This window comes from Cynoglossus semilaevis, chromosome 8, assembly GCF_000523025.1.
Source record: "Cynoglossus semilaevis isolate Cse_v1.0 chromosome 8, Cse_v1.0, whole genome shotgun sequence".
Taxonomy (NCBI): Eukaryota; Metazoa; Chordata; class Actinopteri; order Pleuronectiformes; family Cynoglossidae; genus Cynoglossus; species Cynoglossus semilaevis.
Genome location: NC_024314.1, coordinates 27,654,861 through 27,682,388, shown reverse-complemented (window position 1 = coordinate 27,682,388; position 27,528 = coordinate 27,654,861). Strand labels below are relative to the sequence as shown.

The window sequence follows — 27,528 nt, the reverse complement described above, 5'->3', positions numbered from 1 at the left end:
TCAAAATGTGAACTTATTGTGTCATTTTTGGTTATAAACTAGAAAATCTTGATGAAAATGTTTGTAAAATTATTCTTAAAAATTGTATCTTTTCCTGCATGATTCTCAGAAAATTAGGGCATTTATAGCACATTTTTTGAAATTTTTCTGTAACAAATATTCTGTCAAAATGTGAACTTTTCATGTCATTTTGGGTGAAAAACAAAAAAAAATTGACGAAAATCTTATCAAAAATTTTATCTGTTATTGCATTTTTTTCAAAAAATTAGGGCAAATATAAAACATTTTTAGAAATTTCTCATTTAAAAATTTCTGTCAAAATGTGAACTTTTCGTGTCATTTTTGGTCAAAAACTAAAACATCTTGACAAAAATGATTGTAAAATTATTTTTTAAAATGTTATCTTTTCCTGCATTCTCACAAAATTAGGGCTAATAGAGAACTTTTTTAGAATTTTTTTTATATAAAGTTTTATGCCACAATTTGAACTTTTTGTGTCATTTTTGGTCAAAAACTAAAAACAAATTGATGAAAAATGTTTGTAAAATTATTTTTCAAAAATGTTATTTTTTCTTGCATGTTTCTCATGAAATTAGGAATTTATGAAACATTTTTTGCATTTTTTTTTTAAATAAAACTTTCTGTCAAAACATGAACATGTCGTAATTTTTGGTCAAAAACAAAAAAATGGACGAAAATTTTTGTAAAATTATTTTTCAAAATGTTATTTTTTCCTGTAGGTTACTCAAACGATTAGGGCATTTAGAGAACTTTTTTAGAATTTTTTTTGTACAACGTTTTATGTCACAATCTGAACTTTTTGTGTCATTTTTGGTCAAAAACTAAAAACAAATTGATGAAAAATGTTTGTAAAATTATTTTTCAAAAATGTTATTTTTTCTTGCATGTTTCTCATGAAATTAGGAATTTATGAAACATTTTTTGCATTTTTTTTTTAAATAAAACTTTCTGTCAAAACATGAACATGTCGTAATTTTTGGTCAAAAACAAAAAAATGGACGAAAATTTTTGTAAAATTATTTTTCAAAATGTTATTTTTTCCTGTAGGTTACTCAAACGATTAGGGCATTTAGAGAACTTTTTTAGAATTTTTTTTGTACAACGTTTTATGTCACAATCTGAACTTTTTGTGTCATTTTTGGTCAAAAACTAAAAACAAATTGATGAAAAATGTTTGTAAAATTATTTTTCAAAAATGTCTGAGAAAAAAAATTTAAACCAAAATTTTTTTTTCAATGTTTTTGAAAAAAATCTTTTTTTAAAAATGTAAGAAATTTTTAGGAAAAATCGCGTTTTGAAAAAAATTTGGAAAAATTAAAAAAAGTTTTTTTTTTTTTAAATGTTTAGAAAATGTCTCTTTTGAAACAAGTTTAGAATTTCTTTTTGAAAAAATGTATATAATTTTTGGAAAATTAAAAAAAGTTTTTTTTTATTTTTAGAAAAGACATTTTTTGAGAAATGTTTACAATTTTTTTTCTCAGAAAAAAATTTAAAACAAAAAATATAGAATTTTGATAAAATGTATTTCTGTCAAAATGTGAACTTTTTGTCTAATATCCGGTCAAAAACTAAAAAGGTTTGACAAAAAAAGTTTGTCAATTATTTTTAAAAATGTTATCTTTTCAAAACATTTTTTTTAATTGCATCTTTTCTTGCATGTTTCTCATAAAATTAGGGTATCAAGAGAACTTTTTTAGAAAAAATTTTTTGATAAAACTTTTGGTCAAAATGTGAATTTATCATGTAATTTTTGGTCAAAAACTAAAAATAACTGAACATTTTTGTAAAATTATTTTTCAAAAATGTATCTTTTCCTGCATGTTTCTCATAAAATTAGGGCATTTAGATAACATTTAAAAAAAAATAATTATGTGTTCAGCGGTGTGCTGTGTCACAATGACAAGCAGTTCACTTTACTTCCTTCCTTCCTTCCTTCCTTCCTTCCTTCCTTCCTTCATTACTCCGGCCATTATATGAACAAATATTTTGAGACACTTGTTTCCACTAACCTAACCTGTTTTATTTAAACAGCTTATTCTGACTTCACTTTCTCCACTCTGACCTCTAGAAGCTAAAGTTCAGATATTGACCCGACTCCAGAGCCGCTTCTATTAGAAATTTTAATCAACAATTAATCATTGTGTATGAACTGTTACAACATTTTGAAAAGAAGAATAATAACAGCTAATTAAAAGGCAATTACATATAAAGTAGTACTTAGGTGGAGATTTAAACGTGCACTCACAACCATAGCATTTTAATGCACTCAGATGTGGTGTTAAAGTATTTCTTCTTGTTGTTGTAAACAGAACTGTAATTTCTTGATTAAATTTGACACATAAAAAAATGGAAAATTTTCATTTACAAAACGACCTCAAATTTTCAATTTGTCTACAAGCGATAAATACATCAATCTTACATCCTTTCAGACAATGTGGCGGAACTGAACAAAGTCAAATACATTTGACAACATGCATGAGTAACTGAATAAATTAATCTGTAAACATTCCTGTGAAATAAGAAGCTGAGAGACACTATGCTCTCAATTTATTCTTCAGACATAACTGTGATGGAAGATGTAGAAAATACCACAAGTTACTTTTGAGTTTGAATTACCTCCTTTTGTAAGAGAGGCTTAAATTACCTCCTTTCTATAGGTTTAACTTACATCCCATAGCAAAATGAAAACCTAAACGTTCCCTGACTTCTGACTCAATAGACTGACTTTGTGAAACAAGTATTACCAGGTATTAATTGTACTCATTGTTTATATAACGCCCTTTCACAGCAACATAACTTTGGTTGTGATGAGCTGAGGTGTGACAACAAGAGAAAATATGACTCTCCATTAGGAGTCATTGAATATGTTTAAATAGACCTGGTAAAACTTGTCTTACAGGCATCAGGGTCAAGTGTCATAGAGGAATGTCGACGGGACTGGAATTCGTCTTTGTTTGGCACAGCATGCAAATTCACATGTCATTGCCATAAGGTAAATATTTCAACTACACAACATAATAATGAAGAAAAAAAGCATCAACTGTCAGGAATAATGTGGATGAGAGAAAAGGACAGAAACAATAAATGAGACAATAAAATGAGGTTGCACTTACTGGGTATTGTAGTGACCACTTCTCCAACCTGTAGTCTGTACAGGATGGTGGTTTTTCCTGCGCCGTCCAAACCAAGGATCAAAATCCTCATTTCCCTGGAGCCAAAAAGGCCTGAGAAGAGACTAGAAAACCACATACCTGGAAAAAAGCATAACAGTTAAAAGACAACATTTTTAATTAATGATCGTTTTTATATCTGACAAATGCTGGTCTTGGTTAGTGTTGACGGCACTGAAAATATAACTTCTTCTTACGGTCGGATATTTGACAGTTGATCTTCTTCCGTTTTCATTGATGATGGACCGGGATGAGGTTTATCTTGGTTACTAGTTGTATGTAACTGTAAACTTTCTGACGTATCCTAAGCATGAACGATTTTACAGTATCTAAATCTTACTGTATAAATCCTAAATCTACAAGTTTACAAATAATTACGATTTCCACTTGTCTGAATAGGCGAGTTAGCCGAGTTTAGCTTAGCCAGAAAATAGTGCATCCACTCAACTGAAAATCACGGGCTTTTGCCGGTAAATGTTTCTGTCTGTACACATGCAGATTGCCGATACAGATGGAAAATTACAAGACAACTGTATGCACTACAAATCCCCACACTTACCCATATTGTCAGGACTGTGCTGTCGTTCGCAAAAATGTAGATAGAGCGTGATCAGCTCGGACCCTCTGCCCAACTGACAAGTTCTTCTTCCGTATGGGTGACGTGTCGCTGAATGGCGTCATCAAAACTCGCTTGGATTTGTGCTGCCTTCACTAACTATCGGAATTACAAATTATTCGTATTGACGTCGGAGATTAAACGTGAGACGAAGAGCGAATTGATTCCTTATATAATATTATATTATTTGTAAAACTCATCTAACCATGTTTTTAATCGAACATTGCTGTTATGTTAAATCTACCACAAATAGTCTGAGGCCTCGGGTGTCGGTAACATTGAATTTATATTAAAGAGACATTCGACCTAAAAGCTTGATTAGTTTCCTAATGTGAGATTTACTTAATGTGAGACATTTTAGCGCGTAATTTACATATAGGTTTAAACGGTAAATTAAACTAACCTTATTGTTAGTATTAGTCAAAAGACTTTTGGTCGTAAGAGTAGACTTTAAGTAAATTAAACTGTTTCATGCTTTATAGAGTAGGTCGAAGGTCGAAATAGCAATTGTACGAGGGACATGCTTGGATGTCTTTTAATGATAATGTAGTAGTATAGTGAACTACAGCAACAAATACTTCTAAATTCCGATAGTACATGAACGCAGCATGTTTCGGAACGTTCAAAACGCAGATTGTGTGATTTAATTGTGCAATAATTCCTTAAAACCTACATTTTGAATACTGAAATAGAACTTAGTGGTGATGTCTAGAGTAGTACCGATGTGATTTGCTACAGAATTGTTAATATTTTCTCTCAAAACTACGCGTAGTGAGACGCTGTTCACCACAACGCTGTGGCGCAGGGCGCATTCAAGAAGACGAAACGTAACTGTGTTCTCAGACGTTCCACAGCTTCTGGTAGTGAAGGGACAGCGACAGCGGCTGCTGGAGCAGCTTTGAATGCAACTCGCATTAGACGAAGGACCGTCCTCTGAGCAGCACCAAATTTATGATCACACCAGACTGGGAGGATTTCAAGCCTATTCTAAAGAACGAAATTCGGTACAAATGTTTTTCACAGTTTAGGACAATGCGGGAACTGTTTTGAGATTCCGGAGGTTATCCACGGATGGATCCTGGTGCCCGTCGGCTGAGACATCATTAACAAACCGCGGCGAGACTGTGAGACGAGGCGGGACCGCCGGCTGACAGGATGGTGGAGCGGTCAGATCGAGCTCCTTTGCTGGACTGGGAGGAGGTTCCGTCCGCGGAGAAGAACGATGAGAGTGCAGCAGCTGCTGCTGCACCACCGGCGGCGGCAGCAGCTCACGCCAAAGACCGACTGTCGAGCCCCTCCAACGGCCGTGCCACCTCAGGATGCTCCGCGCCGGTGTTTGGGTGGAGCAGCAGCGGTCCAGGAGGTCCCATTCCCTCCAGGTCTGTCTCCGGCTCAGACGGCTGCAGCACCCCGCCCACGACCTCCATCAACCCGGTGGACACAGACGAAGGGCTGCGTCCGCATAAGCAGGAGTATCAGCCGGATTCGGGGAGCAGGGAGTTGTCGTCGGAAGACAGAATGGTGAAATGGGAAGAAAGGGACCAGATTGTGTCGGTTTTTGTTGTGACGTTTAACACAAGATCAGGTGGGGCACGTATTTGTTAAGTACTTGTCACAGAACGCATTTGCACCAAGTGTTAACGTATTTCAGGGCATTCACGGTGTTCTTGTATGTAAGAATGAGTTTACGAGTTAAAAAAGGAGGAAGAGAAGAATAGAATTCATATTTAAATTCAACATGTTTTCTGTGCACGAGGCCTTACGTGATGCACGTCTGCAGAGCCAGTCCTCTACAGGTGTGGCTTCTCCTGACCTTTCAGACCACTGACCCTCAAACCGAGATGAAACACAGACCCCTACTATATATACATATACTAAATAGTGAAAAATGTTATATATATATTATAATATACAGTATATGTTATATTTTATATGCAATAGGGCGACTGATTTTTTACATTTCATACTAAGCTATGACAGTATATGTTATATTTTATATTCAATAGGGCGACCGATTTTTTACATTTCATACTAAGCTATGCAAACACATGGTCGTACATTAATGTTAATATTTTAACTGGCAAAATATTAAAGAAATGTTTTTTTAATCGTTTAATCAACCAAAACATTTCCAACGCCCTTGCAGTACATACGCAGGGCCCCCCTAAGGGTCATGAACCCCCCGTTGAAGACAGGTTTACAGTCATGATTAAAAGCCATGCCTCCACTGTAGCATCACTAGATGAGCTGGCGTGTAAAAATGTCAGGCCGAGGTTAGGGATGCGACTCAATCAGCTGGTTTCTGCGGCGCAGCTCTTTAATTTTTAACGAGGGGCATTTTAAAGACTGGATGAGCCCCCTGTGAAACTGTAGCCAATCGTGTTTCTCCAAACATACGGAGTCAAGAAGCTGCCTAGATTACACGGGAGGTTCCTGCAGGGTGGAGCTGGGCTCTTCATCATTTTACAGACTGCAGGTCTGACACACAAAAGCCGGAGCCGTGATCTGGTCATATTTATGAGTTTCTTTAAGTGCCTGGTCAAAAGCTGTGCAGTGCAGTCTGTGTTTCTGCTAATTGTTATTATCATCAATGAAAACAGTCTGAGGCGGTAAATATCTGCAGAGAAGGAGAAACGACAGAACAAGTCAAGTTAAAATAATGTCATAGTTGTCACTGGCAGACTATCACTGGTGCTGTTACCTGTTACCTGGTTATAAAAGCCACACGGTCAACGTCGCTCTTTAGTTCATTTTCCGAAGCTGCTCAAAGTCCAGTTTTTTGGGTCATCAGACACCAGAATAGGGTTTGTAGAATCTGAAAATCAGAAGAAAAAAAAAAATAAAGTCACATTTTTTCTCACAAAGCCACAATGCCATGGGTTGTACCAGTTTTGTGATGACCCAGTTTTTAATGTTTTGGGCAGAAAATGTGACAGAACTGAAGGAGACAAACAAGGACATTACAAAGAAGTTAACTGGATAAAAAAAAGAGCATGTACAATCTGAATTTACTAGTATTTTATGTCATTACACACATATTTATATATATGTATATTTTTACATGATACAGAGCATGTACAATCTCAATTTACTAGTATTTTACGTCATTACACACATATATTTATATATATATGTATATTTTTACATGATACAGTTTAAGACAGCTATGGAACCTAGCATTGGGTTGCGGCTTGTACTCTGTACTCCGTTGTTTCCGTTAAGCACAGACCTTCAGTACTGATACTGCGTGATACTTAAGGTCAGTCACAGCTGTCAGATCCGTCAGAGTAACTGCTCACCTGCAGGTGACTGATGGAGCCAGTGGAAGGCACAGACCTGGAGCCAAAACGTGATACATTTCTGCAGTGAGTCCACGCTCTGATACTTGTAGCTGGTGATAAGATTGAACAGCACACAGGCTGAGTCACACTCTCTGCTCCCATCAGACCATATTTGCTCAGCTGCCACTTTAGCCTCTCTCTCTCTCTCTCTCTCTCTCAACTGACACATAATGGCCTCCCAGCGCGGGCAGTTTCATGAAATGATGCAAACACACTTCCGGTGTTAGTGGAATTGTCTCCTCACGTCGCGTGTGTATGTGTGTTTTATTACTGATGTTTTCATGTGTGTGTGTGTGTGTGTGACAGGAAACATGCTTGAGTGGTGTCTGCCCAAAGACATGGACCTGGAGGGAGTGGAGTTCAAAGCCATTGCCAGCGGCTCCCACCGAGTCACCACCGATTTCATGTAAGAATAAGTCTGAAAAATCAAGCAGAGGGAGCTTACTCAGAGTGTTGTGTGTGGGTTTTTTTTCTAAACGTCATCTTCCAAATGACATAATGTTGCCAGGCAAAAAAAAAGAAAATTGGCACCGCCATCTGGCAGGGTCTTTGTTTTTCTCGACTCATGCCTTCTCTCTTCTCACAGCTACTTCCGTAAAGGCTGCTACTTCGGCCTGGCCTGCTTTGCCAACATGGCGGTGGAGAGCACCGTGGAAAGGGGGGCAAGGATGAAGTCGGTGGGCATTCTGTCTCCTTCCTACACTCTGCTGTACCGCTACATGAGTTTCCTGGAGCACCAGGTCAGGTAAGAGGAGCCGGTGTCTGTAACTCAGCTGACATGAGCACTGACCAAAACCAGGAGACTTGTGTGTGTGTTTTTTTATTTGCACTGACCTTTGACCCTGGCCTGCGTACTCCAGTGTTCCATCTCATTTTGGACAGTTCTCCCGTTCTCTCAGCTTCCCATGATTCTCTGGCCTCCAGTGCAGCAACCTTACTCATCTCAGCTCATGCTGCTCTGCTGATTCTTAAGTAGCAATGATCTGTGTCTTACATAAGGCGCAATCTGTTGGGAAAGAGGTAATTAAGATGTAGAGACGTCGATTTACAGCTGAAGGAATTCATCTGTACAGTAATCAGTATAACCACAATAGTTTTCCGATACTATGCAGCTTTTTGGATGCTAGTTTCTCCTACGACTGACCTACAGGTGGAGGAAAAGGTCAAAGTGATCCAGCCTGTATCCTGTGCAGTATCTTTACTACAGATGAGTTGAAGCACATTTGGAAATAAAATACACGCTCCGGATACTGTTGATTTATGTCGACAGTTTAACTACAGCAGCTACAATGACCAAGGAATCATTTGCAGAATGAATTAATTTTTTTTTTTGCATAGATTACTGCACGTTTGGCAGGCAAGCGTTTCACACGTTAGCATTGCATTACTGTGTGTCTGCATCTAATGTTTTATTTAGTGTGAGTGTAATGCATCATGTTTCCTTTCTCTCCACTGGCCAACTGCCTGAACGTCCTTTCTCTCAGACGGTATTTGAACAGATGAAAAGAAGCTATAAATAATTTGTAGGATTCGGCATTTTGACACTGACCGTTATATATTTCACTTTTCACTTTCCTTTAAAATGATTTCCTAATTTCCTAAAAACGTCCGTCAAGTAAGTGATTCACGAACCCTGTGTCATGGCACTTCATCACGTCGTGGATGATGACAGAATTTCACTATTATTTATTTACCGACCGGTTGAAGGAGTGTGTGTGTCTTTCTTCAATTTCTGTGAGTATATATAGTGTTGTATTCAACTAAACAGGACTAGGCTTCTTACCAGAAGATAAATTATATCTCATTTTGTATTATTTTTGTGACATTTTTGTTTGGTTGCCTGCTGTTGGATTTTTGTGATGATTTTTGTGAAATATGTGCTGTGGCTCAAAAAAAAAAAAAAAAAAACTGTGCAGACTTTTGTGTGACCTTTGAGTGTTTCTCTTCAAATTCAGGCTCCAACTCCACAACCCGGGCCACTACTCTCCTCTGGAGGCCTTTTATGAGGACAAGAGAGCTCTCCTGCCCCCCAGTGGGGATGGAGTTATTAATGTGTGTCCTACCATCGCCTGGGGGGCTGCAATGAACAACGGCATGCACCCCGAGATGAAGGTAGGAACAAACGTGCCATCTCTTTTTCCACTTTCTTTTTTACATTTAAATCCCAGGTTAACTAACTCACTGCCCCCTCTTCTCTGTGAACACCTGTGGACCAGATCACACACCCGGCTGGCTGTATGTCCCAGTTCATTCGCTTCTTTGGTGAGCAGATCATGGTGCTTTGGAAACTGGCCCTGCTGCGTAGACGTATCCTCATCTTCTCTCCTCCTCCTGTGGGTGTGGTCTGCTACAGAGGTGGGAAACAAGTACATACACACAGACATGTATACAGTATACATTATGTACTGTATGTGCACACACACACACATTTTTCCAGGTACATCTTCATGAAAGAGCTCACCTGTTTCTCCTCCTCCTCTCCCACACTCCTGCGTCCTTCGTCTACTTCCTCCCTCCTCCTCCTCCTCCTCCTCCTCCTCCTCTCAGTCTACTGCTGCTGTTGCCTGGCCAACATCTCCCTCCCTGGGGTCAGCGTTGCTCTGCCTGAGTTTCGGCCCTTCTTCTATGTCAATGTGGCTGACATCAGCGCCCTGGAGAATGAGCTCTCATATGTAGCATGTAAGTGGCTGCTGGAAGAACACATAAAAAAAATGAATCCAGAATTTGACACGTCCTGTGTTTTTGTTTTTTGTGCAGGCACTACTGAGAAGATCTTTGAAGAAAAGAAAGATCTGTACGACGTGTACGTAGACAATCAGAATGTAAAAACCTACAGAGACGGTCTGAAGCCTCTGCTTCGCCTCAGCACTGCAGACCGGGAGAAGTATCGGAAACTTACGGAGCAGAGGTTTGTTACACAAACACCTGGAAATTAAATAATTATTTGAATTATCAATCAACTACATTGATTTATCTTTTTTTAATTAAATCAGTGGGTTATTTTTCAAGCGTAGCCACTTTATCAGCGTTTTCTTTTTTTTTTTTGCCTAATGACAAACACAAAATCATATTATTCAAGTTACTTATTATTCTGTTGCTTTTCTTGTCTTCTCTGGAGTCAATTAAAAGCAGTAATGTGTTGTTTCCACTATATTTATTTTAACAAAAACCCAGAGGGAGAACTGATCTCAATAATGAGGACCACAAACAGTTATACAGGGTTGGTTATACTTTTAAAAAATCCCATGACACCCTACAAAATAAAAATGTCACAAAAATTATATGTAATGAAACATAATCATCTTATAGTTTCAATTTACTTACCGGTGTGAAACCTGGTCCTGTTTAGTTGAACACATCACTAATATACTCGCAGGAATTGAAGAAAGACATACATGAAGATCTGATTCTCTCTGTTTTTCAGCTTTTATAGCCATCTGCTGCCACCCAGTAGTAGTTGTAGTTGTTCTGTCACTGTCCCATAGATGAACAAATTCAAATTAGTTGCAGTGAATAAATAACATTTTCAGACCATTGAAATGAACTATCCATCCATCCATCCATTTTCATCCGCTTATCCGTTACCGGGTCGCGGGGGCAGCAGTCGCCACCCAAATCACATTGCACCGTACCAACCCCCCCAAACCTTCCTGCGGGTGGTGAGTCCACTGGAAGGTACTGAAATGAACTACAGTGTTGTAATTAACAATGTTGAGCCTAAAAACGTCCGTTTAGGGAAACAGGGATTCCTGTATCGGTTTTCAGAACATGACACTGGGTCAACTATTAAGTTTCATTTTCGACCATCGGTGTCAAGTAACATTTTGGGTGTTTTTTTGTAATGTAGGGATAAAAATAAATATTAGCAGGATGACAGTGAATTCTTCATATACTCAATGGACCTGAGTTGGCAGTAAAACTCCATAGTCATGGTTGTATTTGACCCAAGTAGACAGTACTATGTGAAGATGAGTCAGAGAGTACTCTGCCACTGAAAAGACCAAATCAATATCAGCTGTGTTTGAGGTTTTTTAAAAAATAGTAAAGACCCCCACTGTTACTTTAACACTTTTAATGACAGTCTGTGTGTGTGTGTGTGTGTGTGTACAGGCAGATTCTGTTGTACTCACAGGAGGAGAATGGCGACTGTGTGTCCAGTGAGGAGGATCTGTTTATTCTGTGAGTACATCATTTATTTACCACGGCCAGTGAACAGCTCACGTCTGTCCAACCATTTGGAAAAAAAACAAAAATCAGTATTTTTGTCACAAACTTATCACCGTAGCTTCTGAGCTCGAACCCATGACCTTTTTTTCCCACAACTCTTGACTGAAACTATCAGCTCCACATGACCGTGTTTGTGTGTTTGGGTGGCTCGTCACCTGATGACATTCCCATGTTGTGCGCAGTTCCTGTTCCCGCCTCTGCTTCTTAAAAACACACAGGGGCCGCCTCAGTCATGTCTGAATGGTACTGCTGTACAGAGTCCTGTTTTGTAAGTACACAGGCACAGTTGAACAGGACCAACAGCACCCCGGGTGGGGTGTGTTTGGCTCAGGAACAGGCAAGTCAGGTCCAGCCTAGCTGCTAATCAGGTCGGGTTTGGGTTCGAATTCCTGCCTCTTCAGGACTATGGAAAGTTAAGCAAGTACCAGAACCTGTCACTTTTTCCTACTACCAGTTGTCATAAAATTGGTTAAACAGAGATTGATTAATTTTCCTTAAAGTGATTATTATATGACATGAAAAATTGGGTTGATTTTTTGGGTTTATCCTGCCCTCGCCCGTCGATGTCTGGGAATCGCTGGAGCCCCAGTGACCCTGACAGGGATACAGAAGAAGATGAATGAATACATTTAAGACTCGTAGACTGTAGAAAATAATCAAATCTGTTAAATGACTAACTCCACTTCCTCAGGTTCTTCTTGGAGCAGAACAATCGAATCTTCCAGACCCTGGGCGAAGTGGCAGGAAGCCCCGACCCCACTCTGACACAGGAGAGCGTGAGAGCCATGGGTCTGGATCCTCACGGGGACCGGCTCTTTCTGCTCCACCTGTTGGAGGTCTACGGCTACGACACCCTGCTGGTGTCAGATCAGCTCTGCTGCAGCTGAGAGGCAGCTGTCTGCTTCTGGGATCACTGCTGATTTTCAACAAGGAGTGGCCTGCCTTGCCTTGAGCCAATTCCACCTGCTGCACCACTGGCTGCGTGGAGTCTCCAGGACTGTGTGGAGCTCCTTAACGTCTCTGGTATTTTTTTTTTGTTTTTAATTGTACATTCCCCCGATCTGATCCAGCGTGGTTCTTGTCCTTTTTAAGGTAATGGCAAGACCAACGGTAAGAGTGAACACCAAGCCTTTTACTATATAAGTATGAAACAAATGAGAACTGAAGGAAATATGCAACTTTCTACCAAAAGTAGGATTTCATGAGGGACTTAAAAGCACTCAGATGCGTCATTTTAATGAGCTGGAGCTAAATAGTTTGGACACTTTTGGTGAAATAATTAATGAGAGAGTGACGGCCTTTCTGTAAATATCTCCTCCCTTGTGAGTAGAGTCTGTTGGAATAAGGATGCATTATGTGAAATGGGGCGTGATTGTTTTTCTTTCTTCTTTTTTTTTTTTTGCTGTGTTGTATTCCTAGTATCAGATGCTGCATTCAAACATCTCATTCTGTATCAAAATCAGGGCCAAAAATAACTTTAAACAGGTCTTTACCTTTGTCGCTTAGATGTACGTCTGTAACTGCTGCTGTTTAGTCAGACAACGACCAGGATTTGGCTCATCTCATTTTCACACTGTCTGTGCTGAAACCAAATAGAACATCATCTATGTGTGACCAACAGGCAGACACAAGGAATGACGTGCACTCACTTCATCCACATGCATTTAACAGAAGACATTTCAAACATGCAATCTTGTGTGGACGTGAACAAGACTAAATGATATTCAAATTTAGACGTGGGCCTGATGTTGGCAAACGCTCAAACCAGGCCAGTTTATATTTCTACTGCCTTATTTAAACATGGGATCACAGGTTTATTTGCATTTGGGAAAGGGAGTGTCAGACTGAAGCCATGGAACTTTAAGTATGAAATAACCAGACCGACCAAAATAATGATGCTAATGATTGAGATGAGAGTTATTTTATATCCTCAATTTTTGATTCAGTTATTATCACATTAAATGTTTTATTTTTTGGTCATAAACGTATGTATTCAGCAAATGAAAAACAACATCAAACAAAGACAAAAAAATAATTAAGCGTTTTCATCGATGATTATTGACGTTTCAATCAAACAGTATTCATTTGACCACCGGGGGGTATCAAAGGTTACTTACACAAATTTGTACACTATCAAAAATGTACAAGGTAAAGGTGACGTTAAGTGGATGTTTTCTTTATAAGTTCGTTTTCGTTATTATTACACCACCCTTCGATGTCCTAAAGGATTTACATTCACGGGAACTTGAATGTCTTACGGATTAGCTCTACTGCTACCTTCAATGCTACATTGGTACTCCAATTTAAAAAAACGTCATTTCCGGGATTTATATACTCACCGAAAACACATAAATAATACATTTTAAACTCTCCTCCCAATGCCATTTTTAGTAATTAAACCCGCCGTGTGCATTGACAGTTCAATGTTGTCTTTTAATAGAACACTTTGGCTCAATGTGAGGCGAAGAGACGGCCGTTTGTTTTTTTTCATCCGGCCTGTAGAAATCCAATGAAAGCCCGCCCACTCACAAAACTGGTTGGACCTACTGGAAAAACCAGCCAATCATGTTTTGTCTTTTACACCTGCGTGCACGCTACCTCTACCTGTCCCACGTGCGCGTTCTTGTTTGCTCGTTTTTGATTCGAGGATATGTTAATTATTTTGCTGGCGTTAACTGCCGTCATCTTCGACAACATCCGGGACACTTAATGTCTGTATAAATAACAAACTGCATCCGTGATGAAGAAAACGAAATGACGTTAATAAAAAAAGAAAAACAGCAAACGTTCAATACATCCTGACTTGCTACCGTAGAGAGGACGAAAATGTACATGAAAAGCAGATATTTCAATTATTTAAATAATTTAAAAATATTGCAGCTTTTAAAATACTGTACTTAGAACATATGAAATAATAGAGTTCAGGGAGAAGATTTAAAAACTACGCCATATTTTTTTCCAACCATTTTTAGTGGAATAGAACAACCACAAGACGGGTCAGGTTCTGTTGGTAAAAAGGTATAAATGTGAAGTTTATGATCGAAGTCGTTTCTTCGCAATTCCACAATATATAATTACATTTCAATTGTGCAATAATTATTTTGACCACAAGGAGGACATAAGGCTTTAAATTACAGCGAATTGTATTTTTGCTGGAGTAAAGGAAGAAAGAAAACTTTACCGTTACGTTATAGGTCATTTATGAAATGTTTAAATGTTTTTTTTAATTACCCCATTTGAAACAGGTATAAGTAAATTCCTATATCATTTTATTTTAGTAATTGATTAAATATTGTTTTAATGTTTATGTATCAGTGTAAATATTTAATGCTGTATTCATATGTGCAAATACTGGATCTGATGATTTGTTTTTTTAAAAGGAATTGTTCTGTTTTCAATGCCAGTCCCTGAAATCCATAAGACATGTTCACTTCTGTATCTTGAAATACTTTTTCATCTCATTTCACACAGCACCTTCCACATGTACAGAGTGCACACTCTTGTAGTTGAAAATGTAGTCAAACACACGTTTTAAAAAAAACAACTTTCACTTTTATTTATTTTACTGTAACTCATTTCTGAAATAAAGTGCACAGCCACTTTGGAGAAATCCCTTCTCACTTCTGAATGTCATATTTGCATTTCAGTCATTTAAAAACCCAATGTTTTAAAATCAACACAGCAGCTCATTGTTCAGGAGTGGTTTTCCTTGTTACCACTGAAAATTAATTCCTCACCACTGGAGCCAATCGATGGGCAGGCGGGCGGCCTATCAGTGACTGCGACGGTCAGAGCGGTCAGCCACCGCTGCTTCAGGTCCACACTGTCGCAGGAGAACACGTGACAGGTTTTAGGAAGTTCTAACCTGAAACACGGCTGACCCTGCAGCTCCTCGCAGGAGTCCTCCACACTGCAGCCCGTCAGAGGTATTCTGAGCCGCGGCAGAGCATCCTGGAAACATAAAGGTGAATTAAACAGATGCAGTTTGTTTATTTGTGAACTTTCAGGTGTAAAGGGTCAACGTTTGCAACTAAATCTGAAACAAAAACATCTTGATTTATAACAGGAAATGACAAGTGAAAAGACTAAAATATTTGACAGATAATGACCCAAGATATCCTTAAAGTTTGAAAATTGTAAGTAACTGTTTTTGTTTAAAATATTAGTAAAACTTCATGGGTTAAAAATAAAGAACAGTGTCCAGACCAGGGTTCACCAACTGCAGTACGGGCTCTAGACGCTCTGATGAAATGAAATAAAAATAATGTTTTTTATCTAACATCAGTATTTGATGTTTATTTAGAATCCAGTCGTGTGCCGGACTGGATGGTCCAGCAGGCCAGATTTGGCCCGTGGGCCGCCAGTTGATGATAACTGCTCTAAACTGATGCCAACATCCTATGACTACAGGTCAACTTACACAAATCCATTATCCATACCTGTGGTGTAGTGTACAGGTGAACCACCGGGGGCTCAGTCTTTGTCAGAACAGTCCAGACCTGCTGCCAGTTCTCAGGGCTGTCGGCCTCGGCGTGATCCAGGAAACCACTCACAAGAACATCACCAGACACTGAGGATTCTTCAGACTGGAAGAAGAATGTGAAGTAAATGTATGGCTGAAATATATGCACAGTACTGCACTGTAATATAAATCAATCACACTAAAGAATCCAAAGAATAACCAAATTAGTTTTAGGATTTTCGGAATGTAAAACAGGACAAAAGGCAAAGATGTTATTAAAAAAATTATATCCAGGCTCACCTCCTGTGTTCTTCTTTCCACGCTGTCCCCACTCTGACCAGTGAGCACAGAGTAACAGGCCTTACACACTTTATTCATCTTATTACCGTCATACTGTAACGCCACTTTGTTGTCTGAACACTTCCAGCACACCACCTAGAAAACAACACTATTATAATCGTCTTTTCTTTTTCTTTAAATGACGGGAAGTAGAAAAGCCTCCTGTCTCACTCACGCAGCCACAGGCTCGGCAGTGATGTCGTCTCCTCGTGAGGGCGTTGAAAGGCTCCCGACACTTCATACACACCGTCACTTCGTTATCTCTAATCCAGCGAGGGGCTCGTCTCCCAAGTTCCCCGAGCTGCAACAAACGCGACACCAGAGAGGCCAACTTTAAACTTTAAAACTCTGAACAGCGCATCGGAAACCGTATTTGGCTCCCTCTAGTGGCAAAGGCAGAAATGTGCTTCCCCTTCGGTTATGGGGATTTACCTAAACTACGATAATACAGCAGGCAAGCGTGAACAGAATCCATTAATGTTTTCCCATATATGATCCATATTTTTATGACACTGTGAACGAAAGATAAAATATAAATAATGGACGAACACAAGCGAGCGGGGAACGGACAAGATAGTCTGAGTTCTACTCGCTCCCCGGACTTGGGATAACAACAACGGTGGCATAACCTCAAATGCCGGGAACGAAAAACGAGTCTCTCTGTTTTTGTTTTTTTATTTCGGCAACGTGATCAAACTGACCGACATCGACAGTACAACTACTTCCAAACTGATCTAACTCGCCGTCAGGTATAGCGGCCATATTTACTTCCGTAAACACACCGCGTGACGTCACGCCTGCGTTGAATTATGGGGGTCATTTCAGGGCCGTAGATTGTTAGAAGTCTGATGAAGACGCAGGTGAACTGTTATATAATCTCACACAGTGGCCTTTGTGGATATTTATCTTAATAATCCGATTAACTGAACATTGTCGTTCCGTGTTGCTGTATTTTAATACGCGTGATTTGTACTCTTGGTACGCGAAAAGCCGTACATTAAAGTAACTTTGTTCGTCTAGTAAAGTACTCACTGGTTCTTCTACAGCAAACTCCTTGGCTGCCAACCTGAAGGTTTCATTTTTCTTCTGAAACAGATCGATGGCTTCCTGAAACACCTGGACGTGGGACAGAACATGACTCAGCACTATTTCATCTCATATTCCATTCCATGTAACGAATGAATGATCCACCGGACCAAACAGCAGAATCTTCCCTGGTACCTTAATCCACTCGTCACGGTCTTGTTCAGAGCTTAAATAAAAAAATAAAAAAAAAGTCAAAAATGAAAATCTAAGATGTAGGAAATCTTACTGACAGATGAAGACGTCAGAGCCAATATATAAAATACATGGAGTTTAAAAAGACCTGGCCTGCAGCTCCAGGGTCTTCTCCTTTCCCGAGACCTGAAACGTGAACGGGTGGTCTTCGTTGTTGGTTTGCTGCACGTGCATGCCGTCCACGCCGATTCTGCAGCGCACGGTGAAACGCTGCCCGACCAGACAGAACCTCGGCGTGCAGCACAGCAGGAAGTTGTTGAACTGTGGACAAAAGTGTCCTGTCTCACACTCATACATGTATAAACATATATACCTATATAGATATACACACATATATACTCATATAAGTATATAAACATATATACATATAGATATACATACATATATACTCATATATGTATATAAACATATATATAGATATACATACATATATACTAATATGTATAAAAACATATATAGATATACATACATATATACTAATATGTATAAAAACATATATAGATATACATACATATAAGCTAATATATGTATATAAGCATATATATACATATACATATATATGTGTATATATTTATCTCAGAATTGACACCAGCACTGACTAAGAACAGGTGTCTCTCCATCGCAGACGTGTTCCTGGCGGCGAGCTTAACGAGACGACCTTCTCGAAGCAGCTCATTGGTCGGATTGACCACTTCCTCCTCTCCGACCATCTCATAGATTTCCAGAAGGCGTTTCCTGTTCTCCTGCAGGGAAACACACGAGGAGTCAAGACGTCAGCTGACGACTGATGTGTGTCTAACGATACACACTGAAGTCCTCTGAAGGGACATGGGGGGAAAAAAATATACATAAACATTTCCTGAAACATTTCACCTGAAACGTTTTGAAAAAACCTGAAAAAAATATTAATTTTTTTTTTAAGAAACATTTTATCTGAATTACTCCTTATTCATCTCAATTAATCCACAGCTAATCCATTTTTTAAGTTAATGAACTTGTGTATTATTTTATTTCTATAATATTGACCGCAGTAATAAATTTAACTAATAATTGTTGATGTAGTAACGTACAGCTTTGTGGATGGCGCTGTTTGAGTGGGTGGCCGCCATGGAAATGGCCTCCAAGGACTCTGGGCAAAGGGGGACAAAAGCAGGGTGTCGTCAGCCATGATGATCTTTCAGAGACCAACGAGTCGATGAAGATGAAGAAGATGAAGTTCTGGTACCGGGTACCTACTGTGTGCTAGCTCGTAGTCGGGGTTCTCCTGGGGCAGTCTTCTGAGGTAGTCCCTCAGCAGCATCTCATAACGTGGGAGCCTCTGGATGGGCTCCAACATGTGATGTTGTAGGGTGAGGCTGCCACACACCTCCTGACTCTGAGAACACAGCAGAGCAGTACATCCATTATACTGTGTCGGCAGCAGAGGGCAGCACTGAACACAGGACAGAAAGGTTTAAAAAAAACAAAAAAAAAAATCCTGTAGTTTCAGTTCACTCCTGGATCTGTTTAGTTGAACACAACACTGGAAGTACTACTACAGGAATTGAAGAAAGATGTTTTTGCATATTTTTGCCCTAGTGCCCCCTACTTTGAGAACCACTGCTTTAGTGCAGGGATCCACAGACCAGTACAGGTCTGTAGATAAATTGGTACTGGACCACAGTGGGAAACAGTTTATTTATTTTTACTAATTTACTTAATTCAAAGAAAATCAGTATCCACTCAGTATTACTTTCGTCATTAAAAGATATTGTGAAAAGTAATTAAGACTGCAATATTAACAGAAGTCTAAAAAAATGTTTTATTTTGAAAATTTAATGATCCTTATTGATAATTCAACAACTGCTCTGCAGGAACGGTCGGTACCGGCCGACCGGTCCTGGGTACAAAAAAAAAGGTTGGGAACCACTGCTTTGGTGCATTGAAAACAAACAACGGTAAATAAAGCGGCGACGGCGCCTCACCTGGACGTCCAGGATGACGTTTCTGAACGCGGCGGAGCGCTCGGTCCAGGTCCTCACCAGCTCCATGGCCTGGTCGAAGTTTCTGACATAGTCAGCATACATCCTGAGGAAGGGGGCGTGCTGGACCAGGACGTGACCCAGGCCTGGTCGCTCTGACCTTAGGGTCGGAGAAAAGGTGGAAAAAAAAAGGTATCAAAATATAAAAGGAGACATAACTGTACTTCACGGTGTGAAATGTTTTATTTATGTATTTCTGACACCATCTAGTACTACCTCATTTACTCTCTCATCAGTTCACAGAGTACTGCAGTATTTCTAAGTAGTATGACTCTAATTTTGAAGTGTGTTTTCTTTGAAGTCTGGTCATTTTGAAACATACAGCAAATACTCCAATATACTGTACGTATATCAAGTTCTTCTACTTTCCACAGGAAATAGTGGGGGCAGTGTTGTGCACTGCCCACTAGTGGATGTAGTGTTTAACAATTATGTTAACCATAAGGTGAGCATGCAAATGTATGTAGCAATATATAAATGTAAAGGAGGCAAAAACCAGGCAGATTTATGTTGCATACTGTTTGCAGTAATATTTTGAGCATTTTGAGATGTAAAAAAATCTATTTGTGTTTGTGTGTGTGTGCACTAACCAATGCCTGAGGCAGACAGGCAGATTTATCTTGCATACTGTTTGCAATAATATTTTGAGCATTTTGAGACGTGTCTGTTTGTGTTTGTGTGCACTAACCAATGCCTGAGGCAGTTCTCCAGATCAGGCAGCACGAACTGACTATGGAAGGAGTAGATGGAGGAAATGTTGGAGAAAATATTTTTTATCACCTCGGCAGGAAATGAGCCTCGACCTGCTTCCTCCGTCAGGCGTTGGCAGAAAACCTGTGTCGATATTCAGAGGAATTAACACGGTTTCATCCCTGAGCAGATCTTTATATTTTCAAAAATAGCACAAAGTCGTGGCAGCTCTGACCTGGTCCAGCAGATGGAGCCGTGCTACGTAGGCCTTCTCGGTGTGCAGCAGTTCCGTGGCTATCCTGAACAACTTCTGCTCGACGTTCTCATCGTCTTTAGGCTGGACTTCTGCGCTCTCCTCCATCTTTTCCTTGTCTTTTTGATCAGCGACGAGATCTTTGTCGATGATACCGCCCTCTAGAGGAGAATCAGCCCAGTGACAGGAAACCTTGGCAAGATTTCCTGCTGGTTCTTTGCCTGTTCCCTCCTGGTCCATCGCTCTTTTCCCAGACGTCAGAGGCCACTCTCTGCACCGCTCTACACCATTGGTCGACAGACGGCCTTCGTCGGTGGTTTGATTCAGTTTGTGTTTCGCGGCTAGGTTTATGGTGATGGCCGGTCCACTGCTGTTAGAAGATTCCAGAAGTGTCTGAGGAGAGGAGCGCAGATTTTCACTGGGAATCCTACAGGTAGAAACACATGGATATTTGAAATGTATGTCTCTGAATTTGTCATTTTTACTTCAATAATCCAATCCTACCTGCTGTCGTCCAGGTACACAATCAGGTCAGGCACACTTATAGACTTCTTCCTGTTTTCTTCCATCTTCCCACTTGAAATTCGGTTAAGTCCTAACCAGGATCTAGACTTCCTGCTGGGGCTGTAGCTTCCGATCCTCCCCTGGACCGGACTCGGGGTGCGGAGTTTCCCCGACAGGAGATTATGGCTCCTCGGGGACAACTTGGCCGGGCTGGGTCCTCCCTCCTTGAGGGGGCTACAGTACTGAAAACCCCTCTTTCCTGGACTCTGAACTCCTGATATGGGGCTGCTGGTAAGGTTTTGTGCTAAAAATACTCCATTAGAAACACAGCTGCCCCCTTGTGGGGAAATTAAACACTTATTCGCTGCATTGATACAAACAGAAAGAGCAGAGTGTCTGTTTGGACTGTGGTCATCTTCAACGTGTCGAGGAGTTTTCACCGACGTCGGACTGAGACCTGGACTCTGGGGGTCGGACGGTTTAGGAAGTGCTGCCCAGAGATGAGAGGCAAGTTAGGCTGAAATATATATACATACATACATACATATATACATACATATATATACATATATATACATATATACAAATATATACATACATACATATATATACATATATACATACATACATATACACATATATATAAATACATGTATAAATATACATATATTTATATATATATATACACACATATATACATACACACATACATATATACACATATATACATACTGTATATGTGATGTAATTAAACAGCAGCACGGGAGAATTAATTTTGTTCAAGTTGTATTTTATACCTTGTGTTTTTTCAGCGCCACCTTGAGGTTTGTAAGGAAACTGTTGAGGCGGACTCTTCTTGTCGTCTTTCTCACACAGGAGTTCGGAGCCACAGACTCGATCACAAGCGTGGATGCAGCTGTATGTGCCGTCAACCCCACTGCTCACTGGTAGGAAAAATACAAAAACAAAAAATAAACTTCTGATTCAATCGACTGTCAAGATATTTGACATGACATTTAAATTAACAGTATTTAAATATTTGTGGATTGACAATAATTTGGAATTCATACTTGGACCACATGCTAATGTTTGTGGCAATAAACCTTTAAAAAAATAAACAAAAAAAAAAGGCATGTTTTCGTAAATTCAGGCACATTTTTCTTCTAGTACTTTCTGGAAAACCTTCCGTTTTAAAAAAAGAAACCCAGCTGTGACTAAGTTGTCACTCAACACACGTGAAAAAATTCATCAACGACTTAACTTGACAAAAATAAATCAAATCAAATCAACTTTAACGCCACGTTTCCCCGCTGTGATGCATTATTCAGGTCGTCGCGTCACCACAGCTTATCTTACCTGCAGGTTACGTTTTTCGGCCACAGCCTGTCGTGTAACCGAGTTCTTCTGAAGTTTAGACAAGTGTGTGTGTGTGTGTGTGTCACGTGGACAACTCTGTGTGGCCACTTTCTCAACAGCGCAGAACTTCTCCTTTCACAATTCTGTTTTTTTTTCTTCTTCTTCATAGACTCGTAACCTTTGATGCCACATTGATCGTCTCTCAGAGATAGCGCCTCACCCTACAGGTTAGGTGAGAGAATGCACACACACACACGAGGACTGTACACTATTGATTTTAGTTGATTAACCCGTCACGTGAATAATCCCTCACGTGCATTGTTTTGTCCATGTACACTACTGATTAACCCGTCATGTGATTAATCCCTCACGTGCATTGTTTTGTCCACGCTCCACAGCTTTACGGTTTCCTGACTTCAAATATTTACATTTGAACGAAGAGAGGTATTTTAGGACTTTGAACACCAGTAAACAGTTGTTTATTGACTGATCAAATACTGAATCAATTAAAGTCTAAAATACACCAGGGTCCAAACTGTTAACCAGTAACTTGGCCTGGAGTTAATCGTTTATCGTTGCCATATATGAACTTAGTTAGCAGTTGGAGCCGTCCAAATTAATCGTTTAAATTCATAAGAAAAAAGTATTGTTTTTAGTCAGATGGTGGAAGCAAAATGTTTTTTTCTATATATATATATAATCATATATACATATATTCATACATCATATATATACATACATGTTTTTCTTGATATTTCTCCATATGAATGTCATCATTTTGACAATTTACAAATAAAATCTGTTACCTCTAAATAAACATGATTGTGATAACAATTATGATTAATCACGACCGCCACCACAGCTAACATGCGATTAATCAAACTGAAAATAAACTGTTTGATAGCCATTTTAATTTCTTTGTATTTTTTAATCACTCCTAATGATTTAAAAATTATTTGAAACTCCAGACTTTCATATTCTATTATGTTGAATTTATGTTTCACCGTCCAAAAGGTACTCACGAACTGATGAACCGAAATATCGATATAGGAAGTATCGAGTATTGTTATTGATATCGTGTCGATGGGCGGAGTCTTCTAGACCTTCACCTTTTCAGCATCTCTGCCATTTGATCTACAACTAAAGCAGTCGGAGCTAATGTAACAAATTCGTGTTTCCCGTTAATGTTTTGGTAAAAACCTAGCATCTCGGTGCCCGGCATTAGCAGCAGCAAACCGAAGCCCCGGTCCTTGTGATGGCTTCACCTGTTTGTGAGACACACTCCACCTCGGCAGCTTTAGCTTTCCGTCTGACCGCTACTCTCCTGAACTCCTCCACCTCTTTGCTGCTGTTCAGGGTCAGACTGTTCCTCTTCTTCAGGTCGAACATTGTTCACCGACGAAAACAAACCGACGAACACAGCGACTGTCCGGTGCTACGCCGCTTCACGTGTCACTAACGCCCTCCTCAATCAGTGCACAGCTGTTAAAGCAACACTGAACAACTTGAACCAATGAAAAGGCAAAAGGTCTTTTGGCGCCAATACTTTGGCGACATCAAGTGGACAAAAAGTAATATTGCATGCCCAGAATTAAGAGAACGTAATATCCTCAAATCAAAAAGCTTCAAAAATGAATTATAACTTTTATCTATAGACCACACACGAAACATCGAGGTTTAGAAATAGAGTTAGGAATTATAAAATTATTATATTATTGTTGGTTAGTAAATGTCAATAACGTGAAGACAGGGGGCGTTGAATCTGCATTTGTAAAAAAAAAAAAAGCAACAGGATTCACAAATGACATGCATGAAACTATCTGTTCAAATAAAAAAAACGTAGGCAAATACGTGTATATATATATATATATACTTTTTTAAAGGGAAGAACAGGGGAGCGAGGGAGGGAGGGAGAGGGTGAGGGAGGAGGAGAGAGAGAGCGAGAGAGAGAGAGAGAGAGCCTGGCTGTCAGTGGCCCGGGGTGGTGTGCAGCAGCAGTGTCTCTCGTCAGAATAGGCAGCGGCCCACCCCGTTGGTCCTAATTACCGTAGCCGTGTCCCACAATCCTTCACTTCATTTCTTTCACCGTCTGTGTAGAAATGTCTGCTAGACCCGGATTTTACCGACAGGAGCTCAACAAGACTGTGTGGGAGGTACCGGAGCGGTACCAGAACCTGACGCCGGTGGGATCGGGAGCCTATGGATCGGTGTGGTGAGTGTGAGTGAGTGTGTGTGTGTGTGTGTGTGTGGTGGAGGGAGGGGCGAGGCTGTCCAGCCTCAGCAGTTACCGACCGCTGATGACGACGCATCGGCTCAGAGCAGCGCGCACGTCGGCTCGGATGAAGGGTTCCTCCTGTGGTCATTGTGGGTTCTTGCAGGTGCATTGTCATCCTGGTCCACAGCGGTGGCTCGGCATCTGCTGGGTCAGTACTGGGTCAGTACTGACTCAGTGGTGGAGGGGGTGGAGGTGGGAGAGAGAGTGTGTGTGTGTGTGTGTGTGGTGGATGGAGGGGCGAGGCTGTCCAGCCTCAGCAGATACCGACCGCTGATGACGACGCATCGGCTCAGAGCAGCGCGCACGTCGGCTCGGATGAAGGGTTCCTCCTGTGGTCATTGTGAGTTCTTGCAGGTGCATTGTCATCCTGGTCCACAGCGGTGGGTCGGAATCTGCTGGGTCAGTACTGGGTCAGTACTGACTCAGTGGTGGAGGGGGTGGAGGTGGGAGAGAGAGTGTGTGTGTGTGTGTGTGTGGGGGATGGAGGGGCGAGGCTGCCCAGCCTCAGCAGATACCGACCGCTGATGACGACGCATCGGCTCAGAGCAGCGCGCACGTCGGCTCGGATGAAGGGTTCCTCCTGTGGTCATTGTGAGTTCTTGCAGGGGCATTGTCATCCTGGTCCACCGCGGGGGCTCGGCATCTGCTGGGTCAGTACTGGGTCAGTACTGACTCAGTGGTGGAGGGGGTGGAGGTGGGAGAGAGAGTGTGTGTGTGTGTGTGTGTGTGTGGTGGATGGAGGGGCGAGGCTGTCCAGCCTCAGCAGTTACCGACCGCTGATGACGACGCATCGGCTCAGAGCAGCGCGCACGTCGGCTCGGATGAAGGGTTCCTCCTGTGGTCATTGTGAGTTCTTGCAGGTGCATTGTCATCCTGGTCCACAGCGGTGGCTCGGCATCTGCTGGGTCAGTACTGGGTCAGTACTGACTCAGTGGTGGAGGGGGTGGAGGTGGGAGGGTGTGTGTGTGTGTGAACTCACTGTATTCATAACAACACACACCTATCAGCTGTAGTCTGTTTCCAACTCCACCTCATGGGTCAGGCGGTAGAGGAGTGATTAGTACCTGCCTTACAGCAAGAAGGTCAGAGGTTTGATGCCCGGTGGTCTTTCTGTTTGGATATTCACCCTTCGTGTGTGTGTGTGTGTGTGTGTTTATACCTTAATCCAAACACACTCTTTACTCCACACTGACTGTATGGTTGATGACGACTGACCAGGGTCATGGTCGTGCTCTTTGACCCCTGTGATTGGCTCCAGACCAAAACGATGAGTGAATGAAAGTCCGAGTTTGATTGGTCGTTAGTTCAGGAGAGAATAGTTCAGATCAAAAAGGGCTGCGACCCCGTCCAGTTTCTACAAAGATCCAGTGACGTCCGTCAGTCGACCGTCCTAATTATCCGTTCGTCCGTCAGTGATAAATAATAATTGTTTCAGCACAGGTTCTCATCTGGACATTGATTTTTTATTCATTTAACTTCAGCCGAAAGCTCCTTCCTCACAGGGGTGAGGAGGGTGAGGAGGGTGAGGAGGGGGGGTGGAAAACACTCAGTGCAGTCAGCAGCTGGTGGATGTGTCACAGAGTTAGCTTCCTGCTTCGCCTCTGCGTACGTCCCTATTTGTAGACTTTGCCGTCGTATACAGTAAATCAGCATCAGCGAGTTCCAGTCGGTGACCACAGACGGCGTCAGGTTCTGAGAGCAGCAGGAGAGGTCAAAGGTCAGGTTTCAGGTAGTGAGATGTGCTGTGACGTCTGGTTCACAGACGGTGACGCGGTCTGAGGAGGAGACAAAGACAAGAACGAAGATGAAGATGAAGATGCTGAGCTTCTCACTGGGACGGACAGGATCTGAGGGACAGTTTTTAGTACGAGGTTTAGTCCAAACCCTTTAAGATGATGTTGTTGGTCGTTTTTGGACCTGTCAATATTTGAGGTCGAGTTACAGCAGCTCAGTGTCTCTGTTTCTGGGTTTAAGAAAAAAAAAATACTATCAGAGAATTTGGTGTCACTTTGCGTATTGTATCGTAAGAACATTTTTTTTTAATATAAAAACCGTATCGTACGATAAGAACATTTTTTTTTAATATAAAAACTGACCTGAAAGTCGAGAACTTTAGTAGGAAGTTGTTCAAGATTAAACCTAAAACTTACAGGGACATTTGTAATCAGTCTTTACCAAACCCTGTACCAGTGTTTGGCCGACCAGATTAGAAAAGCCCAGTGGGCCGTATCTGGACCACGGGGCGTAGTTTGCCCATGTCTGAGCTAGATTATTTTATCAACAGAAAACTTCACCCTCTGATCGTAAACAAACTTTAATTTTCAACACCAGCAATGGGTAAAATCAGGGGTCTCAAACTCCTGGCTCGTGGGCCACCTCCAGCCCTTGAACCTCCCACATGTGGCCCACACTGGATTTCAATTGTACTGCAGTTCTTTACTGAGATGTTCTGAGATTTGAGACGAGAACTGTTTTGGCAACGTTTTTGTTCTAGTAATAAAAGAATATGTCCCCAACCCCCGGTCCGGGGACTGGTGCCAGTCCGTAGGTCATTTGTTACTGGGCCGTAGTGAAAAAAATGTACTTCAGTTTTACTAATTTACTTCATTTCAAAAGAATCCTGTCTTATCCCTTTACTCTTTTCATTCAAAGATAATCTGTCAAAAACAACAGGTCAAAGGTCATTCAGACTCTGATACTAACAGAATAAAAAAGATGTTTTTTTTTTTTTTAATTTAACGATTCTTCAACGCTGGTGCGGTATCACCGGTCCACAGTAACTGCTGGTACCGGCCGACCGGTTCTTGGGGACCGCTGGTAAACAGGACTTCAAATAAACTAACAATGAGACACTGATGGCACTGGTAGCCCCCTAGTTTGAGACCCCTGGGCCAAATCGTCAGTCCTTCCTTCTTTAGATTCCTCCACACAGCTGCGGTCTCACGTTGTCACCGCTGATCTCCAGCCTTTGTCAC

At 40.8% G+C, this 27,528-nt stretch overlaps 3 protein-coding genes and 3 long non-coding RNA genes across 13 annotated transcripts in view; 2 read left to right on the top strand and 4 right to left on the bottom strand.

The window, feature by feature from the left end:
- The first annotated feature begins 4,627 nt into the window (after window positions 1-4,627).
- LOC103382959 (protein LCHN-like) lies at window positions 4,628-14,985 on the top strand. Its single transcript, XM_008315939.3, has 9 exons — window positions 4,628-5,392; window positions 7,455-7,554; window positions 7,735-7,893; window positions 9,104-9,260; window positions 9,365-9,503; window positions 9,696-9,827; window positions 9,906-10,056; window positions 11,259-11,327; window positions 12,067-14,985. Exons 1-9 carry the CDS (start codon window positions 4,963-4,965, stop codon window positions 12,260-12,262), a joined length of 1,533 nt encoding a protein of 510 aa, XP_008314161.1. The 5' UTR covers window positions 4,628-4,962; the 3' UTR covers window positions 12,263-14,985.
- Window positions 5,800-9,661, bottom strand: LOC103382958 (uncharacterized). Of its 4 annotated transcripts, none has more exons than XR_001760426.2 (6): window positions 9,610-9,661; window positions 9,354-9,495; window positions 7,983-8,154; window positions 7,107-7,566; window positions 6,516-6,622; window positions 5,800-6,424 (listed from the first exon to the last, which is right to left on the bottom strand). It is a non-coding gene; the product is annotated as an uncharacterized LOC103382958 (long non-coding RNA). The 4 variants fall into 4 exon arrangements; XR_001760425.2 differs by having other exon boundaries at window positions 9,374-9,495; XR_001760427.2 differs by having other exon boundaries at window positions 9,374-9,492.
- LOC103382957 (uncharacterized) lies at window positions 9,678-10,526 on the bottom strand. Its single transcript, XR_521969.2, has 3 exons — window positions 10,473-10,526; window positions 9,983-10,073; window positions 9,678-9,838 (listed from the first exon to the last, which is right to left on the bottom strand). It is a non-coding gene; the product is annotated as an uncharacterized LOC103382957 (long non-coding RNA).
- On the bottom strand, window positions 10,582-12,188 carry LOC103382956 (uncharacterized). Of its 2 annotated transcripts, XR_521968.2 has the most exons (4): window positions 12,054-12,188; window positions 11,531-11,969; window positions 11,279-11,371; window positions 10,582-10,622 (listed from the first exon to the last, which is right to left on the bottom strand). It is a non-coding gene; the product is annotated as an uncharacterized LOC103382956 (long non-coding RNA). The 2 variants fall into 2 exon arrangements; XR_003050281.1 differs by having other exon boundaries at window positions 11,531-12,069.
- On the bottom strand, window positions 12,764-23,769 carry LOC103382960 (FYVE, RhoGEF and PH domain-containing protein 4-like). Its single transcript, XM_025057488.1, has 17 exons — window positions 23,544-23,769; window positions 21,720-21,866; window positions 20,923-21,412; window positions 20,401-20,845; window positions 20,164-20,309; window positions 19,419-19,575; window positions 18,691-18,829; window positions 18,525-18,583; window positions 18,054-18,197; window positions 17,543-17,715; window positions 17,398-17,428; window positions 17,209-17,292; window positions 16,352-16,477; window positions 16,138-16,272; window positions 15,815-15,961; window positions 13,715-15,326; window positions 12,764-12,957 (listed from the first exon to the last, which is right to left on the bottom strand). The coding sequence occupies exons 1-16, from the start codon at window positions 23,665-23,667 to the stop codon at window positions 15,069-15,071; spliced, it is 2,805 nt and encodes a 934-aa protein (XP_024913256.1). The 5' UTR covers window positions 23,668-23,769; the 3' UTR covers window positions 12,764-12,957; window positions 13,715-15,068.
- Window positions 23,770-24,217: 448 nt separating this feature from the next.
- The window catches only part of mapk11 (mitogen-activated protein kinase 11), a 12,212-nt gene continuing 8,901 nt past the window's right edge, over window positions 24,218-27,528 (top strand). The window contains exon 1 of one of the 4 annotated variants that reach the window (XM_025057364.1): window positions 24,218-24,490. In XM_025057364.1, the coding sequence (XP_024913132.1) occupies window positions 24,378-24,490 (113 nt within the window). In that variant the 5' untranslated portion in view covers window positions 24,218-24,377. The remainder of the gene's footprint in view (window positions 24,491-27,528) is intronic. The other 3 variants (XM_025057366.1, XM_025057365.1, XM_008315942.3) reach the window with 3 other exon arrangements.

Bases quoted from the DNA above. Each gene is read 5' to 3' on its own strand.
- LOC103382959 (XM_008315939.3), top strand. From the start codon at position 4,963: ATGGTGGAGCGGTCAGATCGAGCTCCTTTGCTGGACTGGGAGGAGGTT. The intron at 5,393-7,454 runs GTGGGGCACGTA...TGTGTGTGACAG, and splicing joins GACGTTTAACACAAGATCAG to GAAACATGCTTGAGTGGTGT. The intron at 9,828-9,905 runs GTAAGTGGCTGC...TTTTTTGTGCAG, and splicing joins TGAGCTCTCATATGTAGCAT to GCACTACTGAGAAGATCTTT.
- LOC103382960 (XM_025057488.1), bottom strand. From the start codon at position 23,667: ATGTTCGACCTGAAGAAGAGGAACAGTCTGACCCTGAACAGCAGCAAA. The intron at 20,846-20,922 runs GTAGGATTGGAT...TTCTACCTGTAG, and splicing joins GTGTACCTGGACGACAGCAG to GATTCCCAGTGAAAATCTGC. The intron at 17,293-17,397 runs GTACCAGGGAAG...TCCCACGTCCAG, and splicing joins ACCGTGACGAGTGGATTAAG to GTGTTTCAGGAAGCCATCGA.